A 22211-nucleotide genomic window follows, 5' to 3' on the forward strand; every position below is an offset into this window, starting at 1 on the left:
AGCATTAATTCATCAGCAGAGCCTCCCGAGGGAGCTGTTTGCGGCCTCTCCGCCGGCTCTGTGGTGGTAGGAGGGGGACACGCGGAATCCAGCGGGCCGCCGTTGAGCCTCGTGCAGAGAATCTTGATAGGCAGGTTCTCACAGGCATGGGAATCAGATTTTCCTAGCGCCCCTTCATTCGTTGTGCAAGTCCAGGAACTCTATGGGAAGGAGAAAGATTCTGAGATAATCTGGCATTCAGTGCTACCTATATAACGGCTGGGCCCACCCAGCGTGTGAGCGCTTGAGTGCCATTGGCTATTACAAGTGCAATAGCATGATTCAATCAGGCTTCAGGAATTTCGGAGAAAGGAGTTTCCCTAAAGCGTAAGCTATTACGCAATTTCGAGAGACCGACTCGAAAGAGAACTAAGCAATTCTTGCCGCCCGCCATTCTCAAGTAAGCCTAAAGGATTTGGACATTGACTGGTGATCTTTTATATGCTAATGACATTAATTAGATGCCATGGAGATCTGAAACCATTCAGCTGTGCAGAATTTCAAAATCATTTGGGATTTATAGATCTCTCATCTAGAAGAGTGTTGTGTGCACGGTTTTTGTGCGCTCTCTGAATCACACGTATGCACATTGGAGAAATGATCGTAAAATCAAATGTAGGATGGTTTCTACGCAACATTTTATAAATGAGGCCCTCTGTCTCCATTAGCAACAGGTCACAACCTCAACTGAGCAATCAACCCACCAGAAAACAATGCTCATTAAAGCAGTGTATACTGCATTTCTTGCCATTTTTATTGTGCTTTTGTTATTCAGAAAACAAAATGGACAAACCTGTAGAACATACTGTAGTCATGTGAATGATGTGTTTATTTTATGTTACGTCCTGCCAGTGATTGATTAAAATGACAAAGAAATCAATTACAATTTTCATTCTCTTTAAATATGCAGAACCCCTGATGTCTGCGCTACATTGGGGGAAAGTAAAGGGCAAAGGTCAGGGATGTGCAAGTCAGTCACTAATTGACTTACTGGAATTCAAGCCAAACAGAACAGATTCTTAAATCCAGACATGAACCCTTGAAATTCAATAAATCGGGCCACATATGCAAATCATTGAAAAACATAAAAACTCCTATATTTGGGGAAACAAAAGAGAAGAAAAAGGAAAATATGAGATGTCTGTAGTCTCAAGATTTCCAGGAGGTGGCACCATAGTGCTGGTTCGAACAGCATTAGTTCTCTACAAACCTCAAAGAAAAGCTAAAAAACAATAATTACTTTTTGGCACATTTGTTCATTTCCTTTCATCTCCTGCAATATAATGTACACAACATAAAATCAATATGAAAGATGAAAGTATGAGTGATGTGTACGGAACGAAAATCACAGCTCGCGAGTTATCAGAAGATGAGAGGACGAAAACTAGTACATATGGCTCAGAAATGCAGTTCCAAGTCTCCAGAGTGGGACGACATTCACAAAAAACATATGCAGACTTGCTTTTGTTCTTCTGGATGAGCTAAAGGGAGGGGCATGATTTTCAGCAGGATGGGGAAATTAAATAGGTCATCTTTAAATAAAAAATTTCCAGCATTTCTGGGAAGATTTTATGCAAAAGCTACCTATGGATTTAACAAGGAATCGGTGTGTGTATTTTTCTGGGGATCTGAATGGTAGGGTCAGGGCTTGTCTGCATTGGAGGACACATACACTAAGTAATTCACAGTTATCAAAAGGAGCCTGACACCAAATGACCCCTCAACACCTTCATTCAAGCCCTTGTACAGTCAAACAGACTGACGGTTTAATGCAGAGCAGCTGTTTTAGGAGGGGAGGTCAGGATTTCTGTTAATGGGCTAAATTATTTTCTTGCAGAAAATAGCATCTAAGATGAGGGAATAAACTTTAAGTCAGAGTAACCACCATATTTACAGTACATTAGCACAAATGAGGCTATGAGGCAATACAAGTACAGTCTGTTCAAAGTACAGTCTGTCTTAAGATCATAGGTCACACCCTATTTTCAAAACCCTTAATTTCTGCTGGAAAAGAATATATTTTCTCTCTCTCTCTCTCTCACACACACACACACACACACACACACACACACACACACACACATATATATATATATACATGCTACCATTGAAAGGTTTGGGGTCAGTACTTTGTTTTTGAAAGAAGTCTTTTATGCTCACCAAGCCTGTAGTTAATTGATCAGAAATACAGTAAATCCAGTTAATAGGCAAATATTACAATTTAAAATAATTGTTTCCTATTTTAATATATTTTATAATGTAATTTATTCTGGTGATGTTAAAGCTGAATTTTCAGCATCATTACTCCAGTCTATCATTATAATCTGTTGATTTGCTGCTCAAGAAATATTTCTTATTATCAATGTTGAAAACAGTTGCACTGCTTAATATTTTTGTGGAAACTGGGATACATTTTTTTTTTTCAGTAGAAATCTAGTAAATGTAGAATGTAAAAAAACAAAGTAAAAGTCTTTAGTGTCACTTTTGATCAATGCGCTTCCTTTAAATAAAATAAATAATAATAGCCTAGTGCTAGTGTGTATATAGGGTATAATTAATACATATAGTTTACACACACACACCTTTGTCATATCATTCATCTTTAAAAACAGTAATAAATTGTTAAAAATAATAATAATATCCATTTCTCATAATGCTGACACCTACATTTTTGATTGATTTTTCATTCCTAGTAAATTCAGTTGTAGAATGCCACTCCCGTATTTAACTGTGTACAGAATGGGATTAAGAAGATGAGTGACGTGTATTTAGCTGCACCGTGAACTGGCTGTACTTCGATCGCTCACAGATTCTTTTTTATTCATGTCAAGATAAATATGGTATCTACTCGGAGTCAAAGTCGCTCCTATGGAAGGGGCTTTCCTACACAGTGTTACTGGCGTGTCATCAAAAACACTCGTCTAATGAAGCACTGAGAAGGTGGTGTTGTCCTTGGCTGTTTGCATGCGGACTGATTTTAGCTGACCAATGGATGAAGCATTAACTCTTTCTGCTGTCACAGTCTGTTTAGAAAAACACACAATAAAAACAAGACTGAACAGAAATGAGCATCAGTGTGTCTGTGTTTGCATGTCCCAGGCTTCATTTTAAATATGCAAACAGGTCATCTGTTGAGCCCTAATGGAGGGTAGAATCAGACAGGTGGGAATGAATGGCTTGAAATGCTAGCACCTTGTTTTGTGCAAATCACCCCCGAACTCCATACAAAGAGTAAAATCTTCACCTTTTTTGACAGGTGGTTAACTATGCATATATGCCAAACATTCATATATAGATCTATATATTTTTTGATTTTTAAAAATTTATATGAAAACTATCCTATATACATTGCTTGTGATTGATATAAAAAGCAAATATTCTAGTCATTTGACCATATATACAGCTGCAGGATCTCTGGGCTTTTTTCTGATTGATTGTTTTTTCATTAAATCTTTTGTCCTTAGCTTCATCTTTTAAATAATTGTCATTCTAAAATTAATTCTAAGTGAATTCATAAAAATTCTTCTAAGCATCATATTTCACAAGCTACAAAATCCACCTATGAGGAGAAAAAAACAAAAAACAAAACATTAAATAAAGAAATAAAAAAGGCCAAAACAAATGAGCCAAATGCTGCTTACAGCAGGTTACCATATAAGCCATACGGTGGAAACTTTTACAATTATAGATTCTGTCTTCTGGTTTGTTTATGAGATGTTGAACACCAGTCATTACCATCAAGATAAGTGGCAATATTACAGATGTTTCTCGTCCCACAGTGGTTCTGTCATGCACACCTCACACACATTTGTTCACACACTCGCTTACACGCACACTTATTGCAGTTTCTTATTCAGAATTTCTTATTACCAGATTAAGAAGACTTTTGATTTAGCAAGTCATATTTGGATAAGAAACTAGTGTGGTTGTGTGCATGAAAGCGTGTAACTGTATTAAGAACACCTTTTTTTTAAATATATATATATATGAAAAATTACAAACGAAAAATAACAAAAGTGGTCTGTGTGAAGGGCTCAAACATGAACACACACCATTACACCCCACTGTGGGATGTTCAATAAAAGATGGAAGACCAGGTTCTGTAAAACTATAACAAACAAAAGCAAAAAAGGGTGTGGTACAATGCAAATCAATCGAACCAGTCAACTGTCATTTCGTATGGTGATGTAACGTTTCATGCTACAGTCCATCATAAAAGGATAACCATCAAAAAATCATCTTCAAGAGTGTTTTTTGTCTTTATATATATATGTATATAATATCATATATAAGTTTTATATTTATGACAAAAATGTTATATTCATATATCTCTATACTTTTTTTTCTGTCAAATATATATGTATATAATTGGTAAAAATGAGTAAATTATTGGTGGAATAAATCATCTAGGGAGAGAGACAGGTGCAGTTTTGCCCAGTCCATCCTGTTTGCTGTCCCTCTCCATTTTCAAAGCTATTTAAATACATTGAGATATTCTATCTAATGTCATATTTCCTTTGGAAACCCAAAGTAAGAGTCTGATTATGAAAAAAAGCCACTAGTATTGGTTAAACATTCTCCGAGTGTAGTACGTCCCTCAGCCAGAAGGGGGCAGGTGGTAGACAGAGAGGATCCGGCCACGCCCAGTCTGCTCATCCACTCCTAAAAAAATACTCTGAAAGGCAACTGAACTTCCTTTTCTCAACAGCATCCCTCCTTTTTTCTGGATTAATGATGCAGTGGTAAGAAGCAGATAGTAAAGTGGGGAAAAATGGATTTGGGACTAAGGGATTAGTGGGTGTTTATCATGCTAATAAAACTGAAGAATCAATTATGAGATGTTCTGTATGAGCTTTGTTCAGACAAGTTTTGGTGTATTTTTGTCGCTAAACATGAAATCAGAATTTTCAAACTACATTTGTTTTGCAATTGGATTTAAATGCAGTGCCAATTTAAAGTCGTTTTTCCTAATTCAGTATGACATTTTTATACCCTCAGTTTTGTCAACTATATAGTGTAGGGTATAGTAAATGAGTGAACGACTGAGTGGTTTCAGCATTTGCAAAAATGCATAAAATACTTAAATGAATCATGAGTTCAGCACCACGGCAAGAATCCATGACGAACATGATTCCAGATTTTGTTACTGAATGTTGATTTGTGTACAGTGTGAATTCGATCACTTTGTAGTCAATTTGATCACTAAATTCACAGCCCCTACCAAACACACAGCACCCATGTGATTGGATGCTTAAGACAGTGCTACAAAAATGGCATGGAACAAACACCCACTTTACCAATGATAGATTTAGGAAATAAAGGGCTTATTTAAAGCTGAAGTGTGTCATTTTTGCGGCAATCAGAAATGGCTAAATAATTATTGCGTTCAAATTGTTTCCCAAAATGTACCATTGCTTGCACAAACACTGCAAATGTTGGTGTGTCGGATTGGTTGGGATGCTCAAATGATCAGAGCAACGTTTTGAAGGTAATATTAAGCTGGGATAGGAGAAAGTATTTTAACATCAAAATGACACACTTTGGCTTTAAAGTTCAAGAATCACAAGTAAAATAAAAAGAAAAGAAAAGAAAACTGTGTGGAGTCTAGCTACAGGCAGAGGGAGGCGCTTGGTCAACTCTCTAGCAGCAGTTTAAGAGCGCGCTCAATGTTCATGCGATGACCGACGCGCGTCACACCCAACTCAGCGAAGTCCTCCTTGGTCAGAGCGGGCAAATGGGAGCCCTCGATCTCATGCTCCTGGAATCGCTCCCGGTGTTCGGCCAGGTTAATGCTGGCCAGCCAGTCGCCCACGTCATACTTGTTCCACAGGTGGAGGGGCTTCTGGTGGAACGGCCGAAGGGCGAGCAGGGGGGAGGGCATGCCTGGCGAAGGGGCGGGAGAGGGAGAGCGACTCCGCGCACTGGAGCTCCTCATGACGAAACGCACTTCTTTCGGTTCGTGAGGGAGACTGAGGCTAGACGACTTAAGGATGGTGGGGGGTGTGATGGGAGAAGTGGCCAGGCCAAAGCCCCGGATGGGTCCCAGAGGATCCGAGCGGTCCGGGGAACCGGGGCTGGGCGTCCGCCGGGTCACTGGGTAGCGGCTGCCTGGTCTGATGGTGTAGGTGGTGCCGTAGCCTCTCTGAGAGATAGTATGGAGCTCCCCCAAACTGCTGAAGAGTCTAAAAGTAGAGAACAGAGACAAGAGAAAAGAAAGAGGGAGAGAGGATGAAAGTCAACTTTTTTTTTAGAGAAACGGCAGGTATGAGTCCTGAGATTCAGTGGCTCTCTTGCCCAGTTTTAGTAACAGCATCAGCTATGTTAGGACTCTACGCTTTGAGTTAGACGTGGCAAACGCATTAAACTAGTGTTAGTGAGATGCTTCATTAACGCATTTAAGCTCTAACAGTAGAAGTCCAAAGGTGTTAGAGACCTGTGCAGCAAAGATAGATAGAATACCTCGTACGATCAAGCATGATCAAGATTATACAGAGTGAAATCAAATCTGAGTTTTTAGAGTTAATATATAGTTTTGTTTTTAGAGTTTATATATTTGTCATAGAACTTAAATTTAAAATGTTTCCTTCCTAAAATGCACCCTATTTACACTGTAACCCCCCCCCCGACTATTTAATGTCTTTTTTGATTCTTCAGTGAAAATATCTAAAACTATCAGCAACTATTTACAATAAGGCTTCATTTGTTAAAATTAGTTAACTACATTCATTAACATGAGCATGTACTGTATTAATCTACTACAATTACTAACATTACTAACTATTTTTTATTTATTAAGTAACATTAACAAAGATTATACTTTAACAAATGTATTGGTCATTGTTAGTTAATGCATTAACCAATGTTAACTAACGGGACCTTATTATAAAATATTACCAAAATATCCAGTGCACTAAGACAAAATACACTATAATACACAATATCTTATGGCATGCTGCTTCTCAATTTTGTTATGTTTCATTTTAAGATTATTAAAATGTTCTAGTTAAATGTAGTTGACCAAATGCATATGCATAATACATTTTTTTATTTTAATTTCAGCTGTTGACACTAAAATCATTTATTAAGCTTGTCAAGACTGAAAGTGTGTTTAATGTTCTAGTTAAAGTTCTGCACGCTACAACTGTAATAGGCAAGAGAAACTCTCTTTCCACTTAAAACCTGCCTCCGTGAGCACTGAAGTGAAGATCAGACATAATTACTCAGTAAACGGTCAATGATAATGACTGGGGTGTTACGTGAGTTTGAATGAAATCTGAATGAAATGTATAACGTGTCTAGATTTACACAGATTTTATGAGCACTTTACAGCAGAACACTGAAAGCACAACCAAACATGCACCACATGAGAAATAATAGAAGATGACAGAAGACAGATGTAGAGACACGCATAACATCTCAACCTTCAAATTACATATGATGTATTATTTTTTACATACATAATATAGGATTAATATGTTGTATATATATCCTATAATATCCAACATATATAGTATTTTAGGATTAAAGGATTATATAGAATTCATAATAATTTGATATTTTTACGTGAATAGCCAAGTCAACAATATTTATGCATCTGGGTGAAGAGGACAGAACTTATTTAGCTATATGAATGCAAGCTCTGATCATTATCTATCATATCTGTAGAAGCAGCCTATGAAAAATCTAAAGGAAAACAAATGTCCTATACCTGAATTGATCAAATCCTTTTGCCTGTGTAACTTGATGATTGAGGACAATTAAGCAGAGGGGGCCTGGCCAAATTAGCATAGGGCGGGTCAGTAGATGAGGAAGGGTGGATGATGATCAGGGCTTGACTTAGAGGTGTGGAAACAGACAGAAAAAAGAGATGAGATGATTCATGCGCACTTACACAGGTGCCCGGCTCTTCTGGGCTTAGCCTCAGATTCAGCTCTAGACAGAGCAGCGTAGCATGCAAAGAGAGAGAGTGAGAGAAATAAAGAGATAGAAAGGGGGGAGATAGAGGGGGAGATGGAGAAAGAAAGAGAGAGAGAGAGAGAGAGAGAGAGAGAGGGGGGGGCAATGAGAGAGAGAGAGAGAGAGCGGTCGGTTAGCATCAGTCCATGACAGAACAAAAAACAAACACCACACACATCACATCCTCAACAATGTCAATCGAATGCAAAACAAATGCGTAGTGACACGGACCAGAGCGCAGCTATCCCCAGACGTCAGCTTTCAATAGTGGAAGATGCACATATACACATAGCCAATAATGACTGACTTTTTTTTAATGATGACGTGAAATTAAAGTATTTCTCTGAACATCTTGTGTCTGGGGTAAGGTGCCATTCTGGTCAAATGAAACAAAAATTAAGCAAAAAAAATCAAAATGAACAAATATGTATGAAAAATAAACAATGCATAAAACTGCATGAGCAACCATTTTTCTAAGAAGAAGCCGGAGCGGTCACTGTGTTAGCATGATTAAAGGATGAAAGTGTCAGAAAGATACAGAAATGAAACACTCAGTAAGCGCAGTAAGCTTGGACAGCATATCTGAATGATGGGAAATAAAAAGAAACGTTTTAAACGACTATGCAGACTGAGAGGAATGAGAGATTGTTGATTGATGATTATGTTGGTTTTATGTTGGATTTTCTGATGGGAAATGGCAACTTTCAGCTGGTATAATTTAAAAAATTTAATTTATTACAATCCAATTTGGTGTATGAATAAAAATAGCATTTTCTTAACATGGGGGCTGGACAAACATGAGTTTTAAGGAGTAACGTATCTCAAAACACTACTGTGAGTAATATGGGTCAAACAACACATTCATATCGTAGGATGTTGCAAAAAAACATCAGTCACACATGGACCCACATGCATACTGCTAGCTCAGTGCCACAGAGGAGCAGGCTGCAGGGAAAAGCTCACTAAGTTAGATGTGTCAGAGTTTGGAAGGTGAAAGGTCAAAGCCTGAGATGGTGCATGCCCTCAGGCCATCTGTTACCTTGTGAACACCCAAATGGCAAAAGACAGGAACTTAAAGAAGCACTTCATGGTTAAAATCCAATTCATGTCAATGTAGTCAACCTACATTCTTTTGAGTTGTATCATGTATCGTACACTGAAGGTGTCATAGCGAAACTGATGACCAAAACGGATGCACTATGGCTATTTTTTTGTTAATTTGCCAGGGTGGACAAGGGAACACAAGAACCTGCAGAAGTTATTAATAAAACCAAGAGCAATGTCAGCAAAAGTGATTGAGTATGGGATTAGTGGATTGTTAAACAATAGAAAATAAAAGGAATGACATTTGATTTACCCTAGTGGCTAAAAGCTAAGGTTTACTGTCTTCCATGTCCTTGTCACATCTGTTGGGATATAAAGGACTTCAGCTGTATTTGAGGATATATGCAAAATAGTACAAAGCTGGTGCTTTAAAAATCAAGACAGAAAAAGCATTGCCCTTTGAGCTCTTATATGAAACAACTTAATTAATAGTTTTAACTCAAACTGTCCCTGTAGCTCTGGTTATGTGTATTTATGGATCAACAGAAATTTCTACAGTATATCACACTAACTATTGTCTACGGGTTGTATGGTAGAGCTTTGAGATCAGCCTGAGGCCGTTCTACGTTACTTACCAGTGGTTGTCGAATGCTGAGATAGTTCTGGGGCTCCAAACGTCTCAATGAAGAAAGCATGTTAAACATTAACACTTAATATTTCTACATAAGTAAAGTTCTGGATTTGCTTTTTTTTAGCATGCTTTGGGGCATGCCATTTTCACGAGGATATTTAATATATCTTGTGCATGTTCTTTTTATTAAATATTACTGAATACAAACTGTGAGTTTAAACTGAACATCGTTAGTCAGATTTGGGAAAAGAATTGCACAAGGTAAATGTTCTCACTGCCATGTAACCAATAGGAAACTTGCATTTGCAGTATAAACAACTTCTTTTTTCCCTTTACTATGTTGCTTTAAAAATGTGTTGTTTATTTTCATGGGTGTTTTGTTTCGGTTGTGAAAATGATTTGCGTTTGCTCTTCTGCAGGATTCATGCCTTACCTTGCACCAATCACGGGCGATTTCCTTCCGGGGTCAAGTGAAGCTCCAAGTGGCTCTTCCCCAAGTGAGCGTGTGTCCTTGTTCAGCTGCTGCAGCCTTGAGCTGAGCTCACTGATCACAGTGGGCTTGCCTTCCTCTGCCCCCGAAAGCGGACGGGGTTCCACAGGGTCCCCCCACAACTTGGAGCGTCTCTGGAAGAGGTAGCGGGGTCTGGCCGGGCCTGAGGCTCCCGCAGCAGCAGCCAGCGCAGCCGCGTGCTGCTGTGAGAGCAGTTCGCTATCAGATGACTGTTTAAGCAGGGGGTCCCTGAATGTCACCGGGCCCTTGCTGAGCTGGGACTTGAGCTTTGGCTTTGGAGGCACTGGCGGCTTATCAAGAATGAACGTCTGGCCATCTGCGTAGGTGGTGTAGGTGTCCGTGGGCTCGCCGCTTTCCGAGGACAGTGTAGACATGCTGGAGACAGTGGAGATGGTGCTCGTGGTCTCCAGGTGGTGATCGCTGGAGCTACGAGTGTCTACCTCTTCCACCCCGGAGTCAGCAGCAGACTCTGGGCCCAGGTGGGACTCAGATGGCTTCCCTGAGGCTGCTTGCGGGCCACTGCTAGCGGGGACCTGTGCTGCTGCGGCAACCGCTGCTGGAAGGGCAGGGGGTGGGGGTGGATCTGAGGGCAGGGCAGAAGGGGTTGTCTGCCCCAACGTATGAACAGGAGGTACTGCAGTTACAGGTGTCTTTCCAAGAAGGCCATTGGCAAATTCATCCGGAGGAGGAACCACACCAATTTTACGAAGATCCTCTCGCGTCTCCTCATCACTGGAGGAGAGCATGGCAGGTGGCAAGGTGACTGTGTAGGGATCAACATCCTCCTCGGAACTACCCTGAGCCAGAGTTTTATCTGAGGCTGGGCTGGGAGATGGCTGGGAAGCTGGAGCTGTGGCTGGAGGTGGGGTTGATATCGAAGGAGCGTCAGGACCAGGGGACTTGGCGCGTTTTATTTCGGCCAACATGGGTTTTGGGCTCTCTGACAATGCCCCGATAGGAGAGGGGACACTGTGCTCTGGGCTGGGCCCCACAGCCTGCCCATTACTCGTTGCATGAACCATGATAAGCCCAGCAGTTTTCTGCTGAGATGTGTCCATGATGCTGATGATCATACTTTTCTTGTCCTCAATTTTGCTCTCCTCCTTCCTTTCTGTCCTTGTTTCTAACTCTTTCCTGGTGGATATGGGACTTCCCCACTGAATTTTACTGGTGGGAGCGGAGGTCTCGTAAATTCTTTTTGCCGCAGGGGAAAAGGGAGGTGAGGCAAACTCCCCCTCACCCTCTGATCGCTCAGCCTCTTTGGTCTGGGTCTCCATATACAGCACCCCTCCAGCTGCTTCGTGTTTAGTTCTGGGCTCAGGGCTGCTTGAAGGGGACTGACTCTGGGAGGTTAATGCTCGTTCCCTTGCGGCCAGCGCAAGTGCCAATGGAGAGTTAGGGTCCAGGGGCTTGCCCGTCAGTGGGTGAATGAAGGTGGTGCCCCCAGGAGAGGGACGCAACGCCAAGGCGGGAGGAGGCAACTGACCAAGTTCACGTGTGAGCATTCGTTCATCGACAGAACGTGATGGTGTGAGTGAGGGGGCCTCAGGGGGTGGTGCTGAACTGCCCTCCATAGTGCCCACTGATAGGAAGACTGTAGATTTCCGCCTCTCCTCCAGACGACGTTCCCGGTCTTTCACAGCATCAGCAATTGCAGCAGCAAAAGGTCCTTTCCCTTGCAACAGTCCCTCAGCCTGAGCTTGACTGCGTTCCTTCAACAGCTGCTGCTGATGATGATAGAAATCAGCCCTGCTGGTGTGGTGGGCAGCTAGGCGCCCAGAGGGAGAGTGCTCTCTCGCATGGATGGATGCCAGTGCTAGTGATGCTCTCTCCTGAGCATCTTCCACCTGCACTTGCTTTACAAGTGGACTCTTCCTCCGCTGTGGTTTGCTGGGAGGCGGCATGAACAGGCCTACGCTGAACTGGCCCACATTGGCGTAGGGGTTATCGATGACTCGACCTTTCCGCTTGATCCTCTCGGGCGGAGTTGAGATAGGACCTGGCCTGGGGATGTCAGTAGGCTCTACGGGGAGGTGGGTGGAGTCCTGCAGAATGATCATGGAGCGGGCTTTCTTCTGCCGTTCCATGTGGGAGGCATGGCGAGGCGGCTCATAAAGCTCAGCGGACATTGTCTGTGGCAAAGCGTGCAGTCTCGGTTCAGAGCCTGGTTTAAAACTGGAACGGCTGGGATCATGAATGCGGCCAGGGGGAGGGGGTGGGCAGAACGAAGGAGGGGGTCCAGTATCTAGATAGTAAAGCGACGGGGGAGGTGGGGGAGCCATTTGGGGAGGTGGAGGAATACTATGGCTGTCTCTCAGGCTGTCCGTCATGGAGGAGCTCCGTGGAAACCTGTGTTCCGCTGCTAGGGCAGACAGTCGATCCTCTTCGGTTGCTCCTGCACAGACAGACAGATAGATCTATACAAACGTATTTGGGGTTTTGTTTGAGCTTGGATGATAAACAAGTGTGCAATATTTTGCAGATTTGGTCTTTGCTCTTTCCTTTAACATTACTGTGTGTCCATAACTGTAATGTTCCTTTAATGTTACTGTGTGCCAAAATATGGCATTTCAATGCATTCAGATTTGTGGATCAAAATACAGTAACACTTCACTGCTGTATGAAATTATGGAGCTTAATAGAGCACTGTATGTAAAAGATTACCAAAAAAAGGATTACCAAAAGACTTTGTTCTAGCCATGCTTTTCGGCAGCTGCATGTGGGCTTTTTCCAACGCTGGATGAAGAGCACCATGAAGAGCAAGTCCTTGCCGCTCAAAAAGAGACTGCACAAAAACAAAGAAGACATGTATGTTAAAAGGTAAAGCAAAAAATGATGTCATTATCAACAGAGTGTTTCTGCTTGCCGTTGTTATTGTACGAGGCTTTAACCCTGCTGAACGTACCTTGCATGTTGAGTTTTAGATGCTTATATACAGTGAAACTATACTGGTACATTAGACCAGGGTTCACCAATCTCAGTCCTGGAGGGCCGCTGTCCTGCAGAGTTTAGCTCCAACCAGCTCCAACACACCTGTTTGAAAGTTTCTAGTATGCCTAGTGAGACCTTGATTAGCTGGTTCAGGTGTGTTTAATTGGGGTTGGAGCTAAACTCTGCAGGACAGCGGCCCTCCAGGACCGAGATTGGTGAACCCTGCATTAGACCAGCATCGAACCTGCATAAAATCCGTTTTTCAATGAGAAATTCCACTGTATACAGATAACATATCTGGTCAATACAGCTGAAATGGGACACTTTATGATAATTTGAGTGTGTGTGCACATGCTGTATCTTACACTGATTTCTGCTGGTGTCATTCGGCGACTGGTAGGACGTTGCTTCACCGTGGCTGCTCTGTAGTCTTCTACCTTTGGCCTCAGTACTGTCTCCTGAGAGGCCAAAATCTCATCTAGCCTTTCTGATAACAAACACACATACAAAACAAAGTTCATTACACACATCTAAACAAATAGTACTCAAAAAGGTGTAATATGAATCACATCTGATCACAAGCTTTCAAATAAAATAATAACAAAGTAAATATGAAATGGAAATGCTTAATGCCATAAAGTGAATTAACACAATGCAACAATGCATCATTGCTCCTCATTTATGGCAAAAGGTGTAGTATGACACACTAGCTCAGTTCCAACCTATAGATCTGCCTGCTGTATGCTGTCTAATTGAGCAGTGCCATTCACACTGGATGCACTCTTTTGTTCTTTTTAGCAAGTTTAGCAAGGTATGTTTACAAAGAAAAACAATTAAAAAACAACACAGATGGATAGAGAATACATCCTGTGTGAACGGTCCCTAAGGCAGCATCCTAACTGAAATAGAACCTCATAAGTGACTCATTTGGGACACTCCACACGCCACACAAATAGCATTCCTCACATGACGCATATGAAAGGCAAAAATCACAATGCATTTCCACAGAGTTTAGAATTAGCACATGTTGCTACCCTACGAGTGTGATATTCAAATAAGCATGAAAAATGTTTCATTTATCAAATAATCTATAATTTTCTACTGATACTTATATTTATATTTAAGTTATTTTATTCAAGCTCTAATTTATAGTTAATTTAAGTTAATTTATTCAATTATTTTAATAAATATAAGTTAATATAGAATGGTAATTTTAATATTTGAGCTTTTTCTATTTCTCTGTGACATCCAAAGCAGGTATTTATAAAGACAGCATAATATAGCTGCCTTCGTATTGAGAATGCCCAAAAAAGCTGGCTAGGTAGGCAGCTCACTAGGTTTTGGAACAGAGCTAAATAAAGCATATTCCAGCGTGAGCAAGCTGAAGATGGTTGCATGCACATGATATAGCAATACTGCTGTGATTTTGTCGGTTTCTAAAACCAGTAATGTGTAACTCACCCCCTCTTCTCCTCCTAGAGGCTGAGCATGAAATAAATGTACAGAACACTTCTCCATTAAAGTCTCACAGCAGCAAATGTTTGTCGATATGTGTTTCAGTGTGTGAACGTAAGTGTGTGTAATGAACTCAGTAAATTCAGAGCACAGATTGAGTGAGAGAGAAAGACAGCTGATGTTTCGAACAGCCCAAATGGCTGCAGGAGGGAGATGACACAGTTAATAAATAAACAAGAAAGAGCAACAGGAAGAAAGACACAGATAGACAGAAAATGTTGCATCCAAGTGTGTGCATGTGTTAAACTACCTATTTTCATAATCGACTATCTAACTAGTTAATTATAAGGAAGAATTATAATCCAAGAACATGCAGTCCTTCAATAGGATATATGAGAGATATTCAACAAGTATACAAGTTTAAATAATGATAACCTTTTACTGTACAGAAATAGTAAGCATAATAATGGGAGCAATGCGACAGTAATTGCTTTAAAAGTTATTGTTGAAAGCAGAGGATTTGTTACAGAAGCAGTGTTTTGTTGGCTTTCACAGTGATGAATTTACTTCCCTGACAGCATGCTAAAATTCCCTATTAATTCACCACCTTTAAAAAAAGAACTGGTGATAAAAATATTAACTCTAAGACAAAAAAAATCGAAAGAAATTTTACAAAACTATTCAACTCCACAAATCAACTAGTGTGTGTGTTTGTTCAAGGGCGTCTTACCTAGCTCTTCGAGCTCAGCGGTCATGCTTTTGGACCTCAAGGTAAGGGTGGTGCTGGGTGCTCTTTTTGGAGGCGGGGGCGCTGTGGAGGAAAGGCAAGGAGTAGATGAGAAGATGCGATGGTGTGGCGTGGGGCCTTCACGGCTGCTGCCCATCGGCAGCTGCCAGCGCTTTTTCACCATCTTCATCTGAAGATCACAATGTACCACACTGCCGCACCACGATTAAACTCTATCCTGCCGTCTTTCTCTCTCTGGAATCATGTAACTATCAGACATCTCCTGTGTGCGTACGTGTCCAGAAACCCACTTCCTTCCTTGGTGGCCCTCTGATGGATGGTAGAAAGAAATACTTGTCTCCCAAAATCCTTCATTTCACATTCATTCTCTTACAACCCAAAGGGTGGTCGAGTTTCCCTTTGTCTCTCAGAAACGAAACTTGACGCTTTATAGCCAAAGCATGATATAAACTCCCAATCAGCATAAAAGGAAGCACCAAGAAAACGAACAGAGTTCCAGGAGATCAGACACTTCTGTTGTCTCAATAACATCAGCGTAAAACTCCTCACTCCTTCAGCTAACAACCTTGCAGACCGGAGTAGAGCTCTGGAGAGAGAGAGATGGGGAGAGAAATACCAAGGCACTAATGCAATACTTACTTCAAACATGCATTGTAGTAACCATGGCAACTCTGGCAGGAGCAAGGCCTGGGTTTGTGCATTTAAACTGTGAGAATCTGTGTGTGTGTGAGTTTGTATGTGTGTGTGGGAGGATATAGCCACAAAACTAACAACAGACACTCCGTTATTATTTCATCAGTAGTGTGTATAAGTGTGTGATAGTTTGCATAGCCCAGAGTTATGCAATAACTTTGCAGGTGACCATGATTTTGACAAATAAGAACAACATTCTTATCGACAATAAGATAAAAAAAAAAAAAAAAAACTAACTATCACTTTGCTCTGATTGTAGGGATATTTCATTTCTATTTCATGCTGTAGAGCTTGCTGCTAACAACGCAAGGTCATGAGTTTGATTTCCAAGAAATGCATGAACTAATCAACAGTATAGCTTAAATGAAATGTAAACAGCTTTGGATAAAATCATCTGCCAAATGCATTAAATATAAATTAAGTTAATACATTTTACACTTGAGAGACTCGCATGTTGAAAATATATGAACTACATTTAAGCAATATAATAAAATTCAGCAACTTAATTTTAAAATAAATAAAATAAAATAAAAAGGCCTGTAAGTGGAAGTTTATGCATTTTGGTTTTATCTGATGGTTTTATCTAAAAAACTTTTACATTTTTTTTTCATGCATTTCATGTACTGTTTCAGCAACAGGAAACAGAAAAAAAAAAACAGACAAAGCACAGCAAAACGTAAACAACTTTAACTAAACAAGCATCTGAAACACAATGCCCACTGAGCGAGATGCTAAAAAGACAGCAAGACTGTCTTATGCATCTATAAAAACAAATATTGAATGCAAGAACTTACACTTTATCTGTAATAAGTGACTTACTTACTTCAACTAGTTCATTTTTTTTTTTTTGGGAGTGTCTATTTACACCAAGTGCAAATAGCCCACCTTGTTGGCAGATGCTTTTTACACTAGCTTCGCTTACCATTATCAGATTGATCCAGATAAAATTACAAAAGAATCCAGCTGATAACAGGATAAGTGGCATGGAGAGTAAGGCAGTAGATTTTGACACAACTGACCCGAGTTCGAATCCGCCTTTTACTTAACTCATTCTTCCCCCTTTTCCCATTGCATATAAGCTCGGAGTAGCGTTTATTTTAAATAAAAATTGAGAAAATATTCGAAAAGTGGAAATACAGTGCCTAACGTGTATTTAATAGTGGGAATAAAGTTTTTAATGGGTAGGATAGGAGTAGTTGTAGACGAGGTAGTGTCAAGTACAAGTAATGTCCCAATAAAGCATTAGCAAATTTATGAATTTAATTAATATATTCATATAACACTGAATATGTTGTTATTATAGGCAAAGACTATAGAATAACACAAGATTTGTATTGCAACACTTGTATTGTTTTGAATGTGGAAAAGTGCAACGCTCAATGTGGCGGAATAAGTCCCGCCTTCTAAATAAGAGCCAATCGCTGATTGGTAAAGTAATCGTGTCACTGCTGCTGCAGTTAGAAGCTCCGGTTCCTATAGAAACAGTCAGACGCATGCTTCCACTGCGCATGAGCTTGATCCAGCCTGAACATTTTCATTTTCTGTCATGATTCAAGCGTTTAGAAACAAAATTTATGACAGTTATGAGACAGAGATGTTTGGCGAACAGTTTTGGAGAATTTTATGTTTCCCCATTCAAAGAGATAGGAGCTGCACTTGAATGCCTGAGAGTCGTTTCAAAGATGGCCGCCGAGTGAAATGACTTGTCTTAAAGGGACTTTGTTATAGCTTACTGTTTTATAATACAATACACTGAGGTGCAAACAGTATCTACCACTATTTGCACTAAGTATAAATATCATCTAACAACTATTTACACTTTTATACCTAAAATACCTTTTGCTTCTAATATACACAGAGGCCGTGTGTCCACCAAAGCGTTTTTAGCCAGGTGAAAATGCCTAGTTGTGGGTGCTTGAGAGCGCTTTGGCAGTGCAGCATTTTTTTTTTTCTCAGTTGAGACGCTTTGCTTGCTGATATGGAATATCGCGTAAGTGTTACTAGTATCTAATTTCACAGATAATTTGCTTCTGTGTTGTTTCTATATAAAAATGTCGATATAATGTAATTGCTCTGGCTCTTGTTTTAAATGATATTGTTCCGTTATTATGCTTGATGTTGTTGTCATCTGTTGACGTTGTACAAGCAGAATGTGGCGGTTGGTCGGTGTTGTATTTGTCCCGCCCTTCCTCCACTGTGATTGGACGGCTGCTGGGTAAAAAGTGACAGTGATGAGTGCTGCACTTTACCCAAAGTTGACCATTCTTCAATTCTCGCTGACCGGTAAGAAAAACACAGAAAAATGTGTGAAACAGACACTCAGCGCCTTTAAAGGGGAACTATTCAGGTTTTTTTAGCTTAATTTACCTCAACTGAACAGCTTCGGAGTCATTGGAATGGTTATATGACTTTTTCCGGGTTGAATGGTGGCCGTCTCGCTTCCCCCTACCGCCTGTGAGCGGAAAAAACACCCTTGCAACTTTGGGCCAGTGGGCCGGAAGTATCGTGTGATATCAGGTCTCGCGATGTAACGAATTGCTTTATGGCACTGCACACATACATTTACATGCTAGCCTTCTGTGTATCATACATAACTCAGTGGACATGGCTCTGTGCGTTCGCCGGCTCCTTTGAAAACAAATGCACATGACCAGAGGGAGAAGATGGGAGGGGGGAGAGTCGCCAATGAGTTTTTACGACAGTGTTGTCAAATATCTATTCCGAAGCGATAGGGGGAGCTCTATAGAGAAACCTGCCAGCAAAAAGCCACTTTGGTGGACACACGGCCTTAGTATAAATAGCATCTTTTTTTCTTTAAGCTTGGTGGCGCTTATTGGCACTTATCTTGGAGAAGTTTGATCACCTTTAAAGCACCAACACTATTTGGACCAGACTAACCAACCCGCCAGCCAGATTCAAACCTTACTATGAGAGGATTTGGATAAAAGCATCAGCTAAACGACTTACTGTGCTGCTCCATCATCAACTAAAGCCAAACACAGGTCAATAAAGGGTTCGGATTGTGTGGGAGTTGCAGATAAATGTGAGGATAGTTTACATGGATACTGAATAGACTTCCCCTTTGCATTTTGAGGTTTTGCTATAGTTCTAATAACTCTACCAGTAGACTAATTTAACTGCTAATCGATTGAGTGGGTGTAGGAACGCACAAATGTGTGGAAAACGTGTGTGGAAAAGCTGCACAGAAAACAGTTTGACGCTTCAATCTGCTTAGTCATCACAATTTTTTTTTTGACAAACAACCCTGTCATTTAGTTAATGCTCCTGAAGTTTTCTCTTCTGAAAAACACAGTCATTACCATCATGATCGGCTGTGATCATTAAACTCGCTCCTTTATTCATTCTTGCAGCATTTCTTTTCCTCGTGTTTGAGACTAGATTCGCCCTGCTGGGTGAGATCTCTCAATGTCTGATCATTACATACACAGTACAGAGCATCAAAGGCTGGTTCCCTAGCAACCCGTGGCTTTAAGAGCTCTTCTGTCTGACTGCAGTAGCCCCGCCCACAATAAACAAACAAAACCAGCAGTCAGCACATTCCCTGTACCTCAACTACACCACCACATTCACAATATTACACGATTTTTGTGTAACCGACTTATTCTTGACAGATACACTGTTAAACACAAAAGAAAACATATTAACTAAATTTAAGCAATATATTAAGCTGCAGACCTTGTTTATAAGCTGCAACCCTGTTAATATTACTTGCATTTTAATATGTAAGATAAATCAGTTCTGTTGGAAGTGAACAAGCACCTTACCCTTCTTCCTGACTGTCTCCTCAGACTCTGGCTTGCGTGTGACTGACACCACCTTCATAAGGAGGCTATTTCCACCCTGCCGGATGAGTGACACCACCTGCTTGTGTCCCACTTTTACCACGTTTACACCATTCACCTAAGAGACCAATCACAAACAAATCATAGCTGTTTCTGCCCCTCGAACACATTCAAAGAATCTCAGACTAGACTCAAGGTCATTACACACCTTCAGCACAACACAATTGCATTTTTATGTGCTGAAGATGTGAAACATAATGAAAGGGGATATGGACAAATCAATCCTATACCTCAATGAGGAAGTCACCAGTCCTTAGCCCCGCCCTCCAGGCCACGCCCTCAACATCCACAGACTCCAGGTACTGCAGTGCGGGAAAGGCAGGTGTGGGTGTAAACTCTTCAATGGGTGTCTCCGCTACATAAAAACAGAAAATCATATGCAATTTCACATACTGGTTCTTAGACCCTTTGTGAAGCCAATAGCAATGCTTCCATCCACCTATTTTTATGCATATTGTATAAAAAAACACTGGATGGAAACACCAATTTGTGCTTAAATTCCAAAAAATGTGCATAAAAAACAGTTTATGAGCTCAGTTGAGGCAGATATTTTTTTATCCGATAAGACGTGCATAAACTTCGATGGAATCAGTTACCATATAAATCCCTTAATGCGCAACTTACATGACTTTGCCTCAACAGTGAATGTGATTGGATTGGATTACTGGACTAACCAGCCGATCAATGTCAATGCACGGCATCTCAAATGTTGGTTTGGTCATTATGAAATGCCTGAGCCAAAGTCTGTCATCAAAATGGTTGTGTATAATTACCTCTCAAAACTGTCTCACATGATTGCATTCCCAAACACCAGGATTCCATCTCCGAACGCAAGATAACACAGCAGCGTTTATTGCGTTTCGTCGGCGCGCTCTGAGGTGCAAGTAATTTATAATGTGCGAAAAAAGATGAAATGGTTTCCCTGATTGCAGCAACTTCCATTTTCATTACAAATATTTTTGTGGCAGTTCCAGGAAGTGATGATTTTGTTCTTTTGAACACATGGGATAGAAACGGTGCTTTATTCACAAATGTTTTATGTGATATTCCAATTTTGCGCACAAGTTAATATCGTAACTCTGAATGGAAACATAGCTAATGAATGGCTAGATACGCATAGATATCTCTGCTGGGATAGGTCAAAGCATTTAAACATGGTCAAAAATGACATACTTCACCTTTAAATGAGCCTTTCTGTAAATATAAACATATGTCTAAATAAAGCTGTTAGTGCTTTGCTCTTCATATTTGAGATAGTCATAGTATAGGAGTTAAGAAATCAATAAAGAGACCAGCTGAAACCTATATTCATAAGAAATATTAATGCACCATGTGGGTAACAGATGGCATTAGGAACTCATAACTCCTACCCAGGATGGTGCCACCCCAGAGATTGGGCACTAACACACACACACACACACACTCCTCACATTTGCTCACAAACTCTCACACAAACCCTGCTGAACTGTATATGTTGTCAAACACAACTGTCTAATAATGCTGTTAAGTATGCTACATAATCAAATATCAGGGTCACTGGTTCACATTGTGTCATTTCTATAAGTAATAAAGTTAACATTCACTTAACTCTATTATGCTGTCACCAGAACTGCATCTGTAAGACACATACACTTTTGCACTCATTTGCATTGAGTTTAAACTTTCATGTTACTCTAGTGTGAATATACCAAGTAGACAAAAATGTACTAAAATAATTGTAAATGGATATTGTTTTAGAGGAATATTAATTTAAAAGGTACACTACGTAACTTTTTTTCCAAAAATGAACAAAATTTAAATAATGAGTCAATACATCATCAATCTTTCTTCAAAAACATATTTTTATCTTACGATGATTGACTATGATAAGCCTATTATAAGCGTTTATATTTTATGCCTGACTTTTGCACAAAAACAGTTGTGCTGCTTAATATTTTTGTGGAAACTGTGATGCATTATTTTCTGGATTTTTTTCTTGATGAATAGGAAAAAAAAGCATTTATCTGAAGTAGATACCTTTTGTAACATTATAAAAGTCTTTACTGTCACTTTTGACCAATTTAATGCATCTTTTTAAAAACGTCATACAGACCCCAAACTTGAACGTTAGTGTAAGTCTATATATATATATATATATATATATATATATATATATATAATTTTACTATGTAACTTTTTATTACAAAATAAAATGTTATTAATGGGATAGTGAAAAAAAATCCCTCTTCCAAACCATATTTTAGTTTAGCTATAAATACACTTGGATAAACCTCATAGGGTGGTCGGGATGAATTTCGCTGGAAATTGCAAACATACATTTGCATATGTTCTTTTGCAAGA

At 40.1% G+C, this 22211-nt stretch overlaps 1 protein-coding gene across 3 annotated transcripts in view; it reads right to left on the reverse strand.

The window, feature by feature from the left end:
• Positions 1 to 845: 845 nt before the first annotated feature.
• Positions 846 to 22211, reverse strand: part of shank3a (SH3 and multiple ankyrin repeat domains 3a) — a 301560-nt gene continuing 280194 nt past the window's right edge. For 2 of the 3 annotated variants that reach the window (XM_084123574.1, XM_084123573.1), the window contains 8 exons: positions 20102 to 20226; positions 19794 to 19929; positions 15298 to 15378; positions 14574 to 14594; positions 13478 to 13599; positions 12861 to 12966; positions 10104 to 12576; positions 846 to 6221 (listed from right to left, as the gene is read on the reverse strand). In XM_084123574.1, coding sequence (XP_083979700.1) covers positions 5672 to 6221; positions 10104 to 12576; positions 12861 to 12966; positions 13478 to 13599; positions 14574 to 14594; positions 15298 to 15378; positions 19794 to 19929; positions 20102 to 20226 — 3614 coding nt within the window. In that variant the 3' untranslated portion in view covers positions 846 to 5671. The remainder of the gene's footprint in view (positions 6222 to 10103; positions 12577 to 12860; positions 12967 to 13477; positions 13600 to 14573; positions 14595 to 15297; positions 15379 to 19793; positions 19930 to 20101; positions 20227 to 22211) is intronic. The other variant, XM_084123575.1, reaches the window with a different exon arrangement.

Source organism: Abramis brama (genome assembly GCF_963993115.1).
Source record: "Abramis brama genome assembly, chromosome: 9".
In the NCBI taxonomy this organism is placed as follows: domain Eukaryota; kingdom Metazoa; phylum Chordata; class Actinopteri; order Cypriniformes; family Leuciscidae; genus Abramis; species Abramis brama.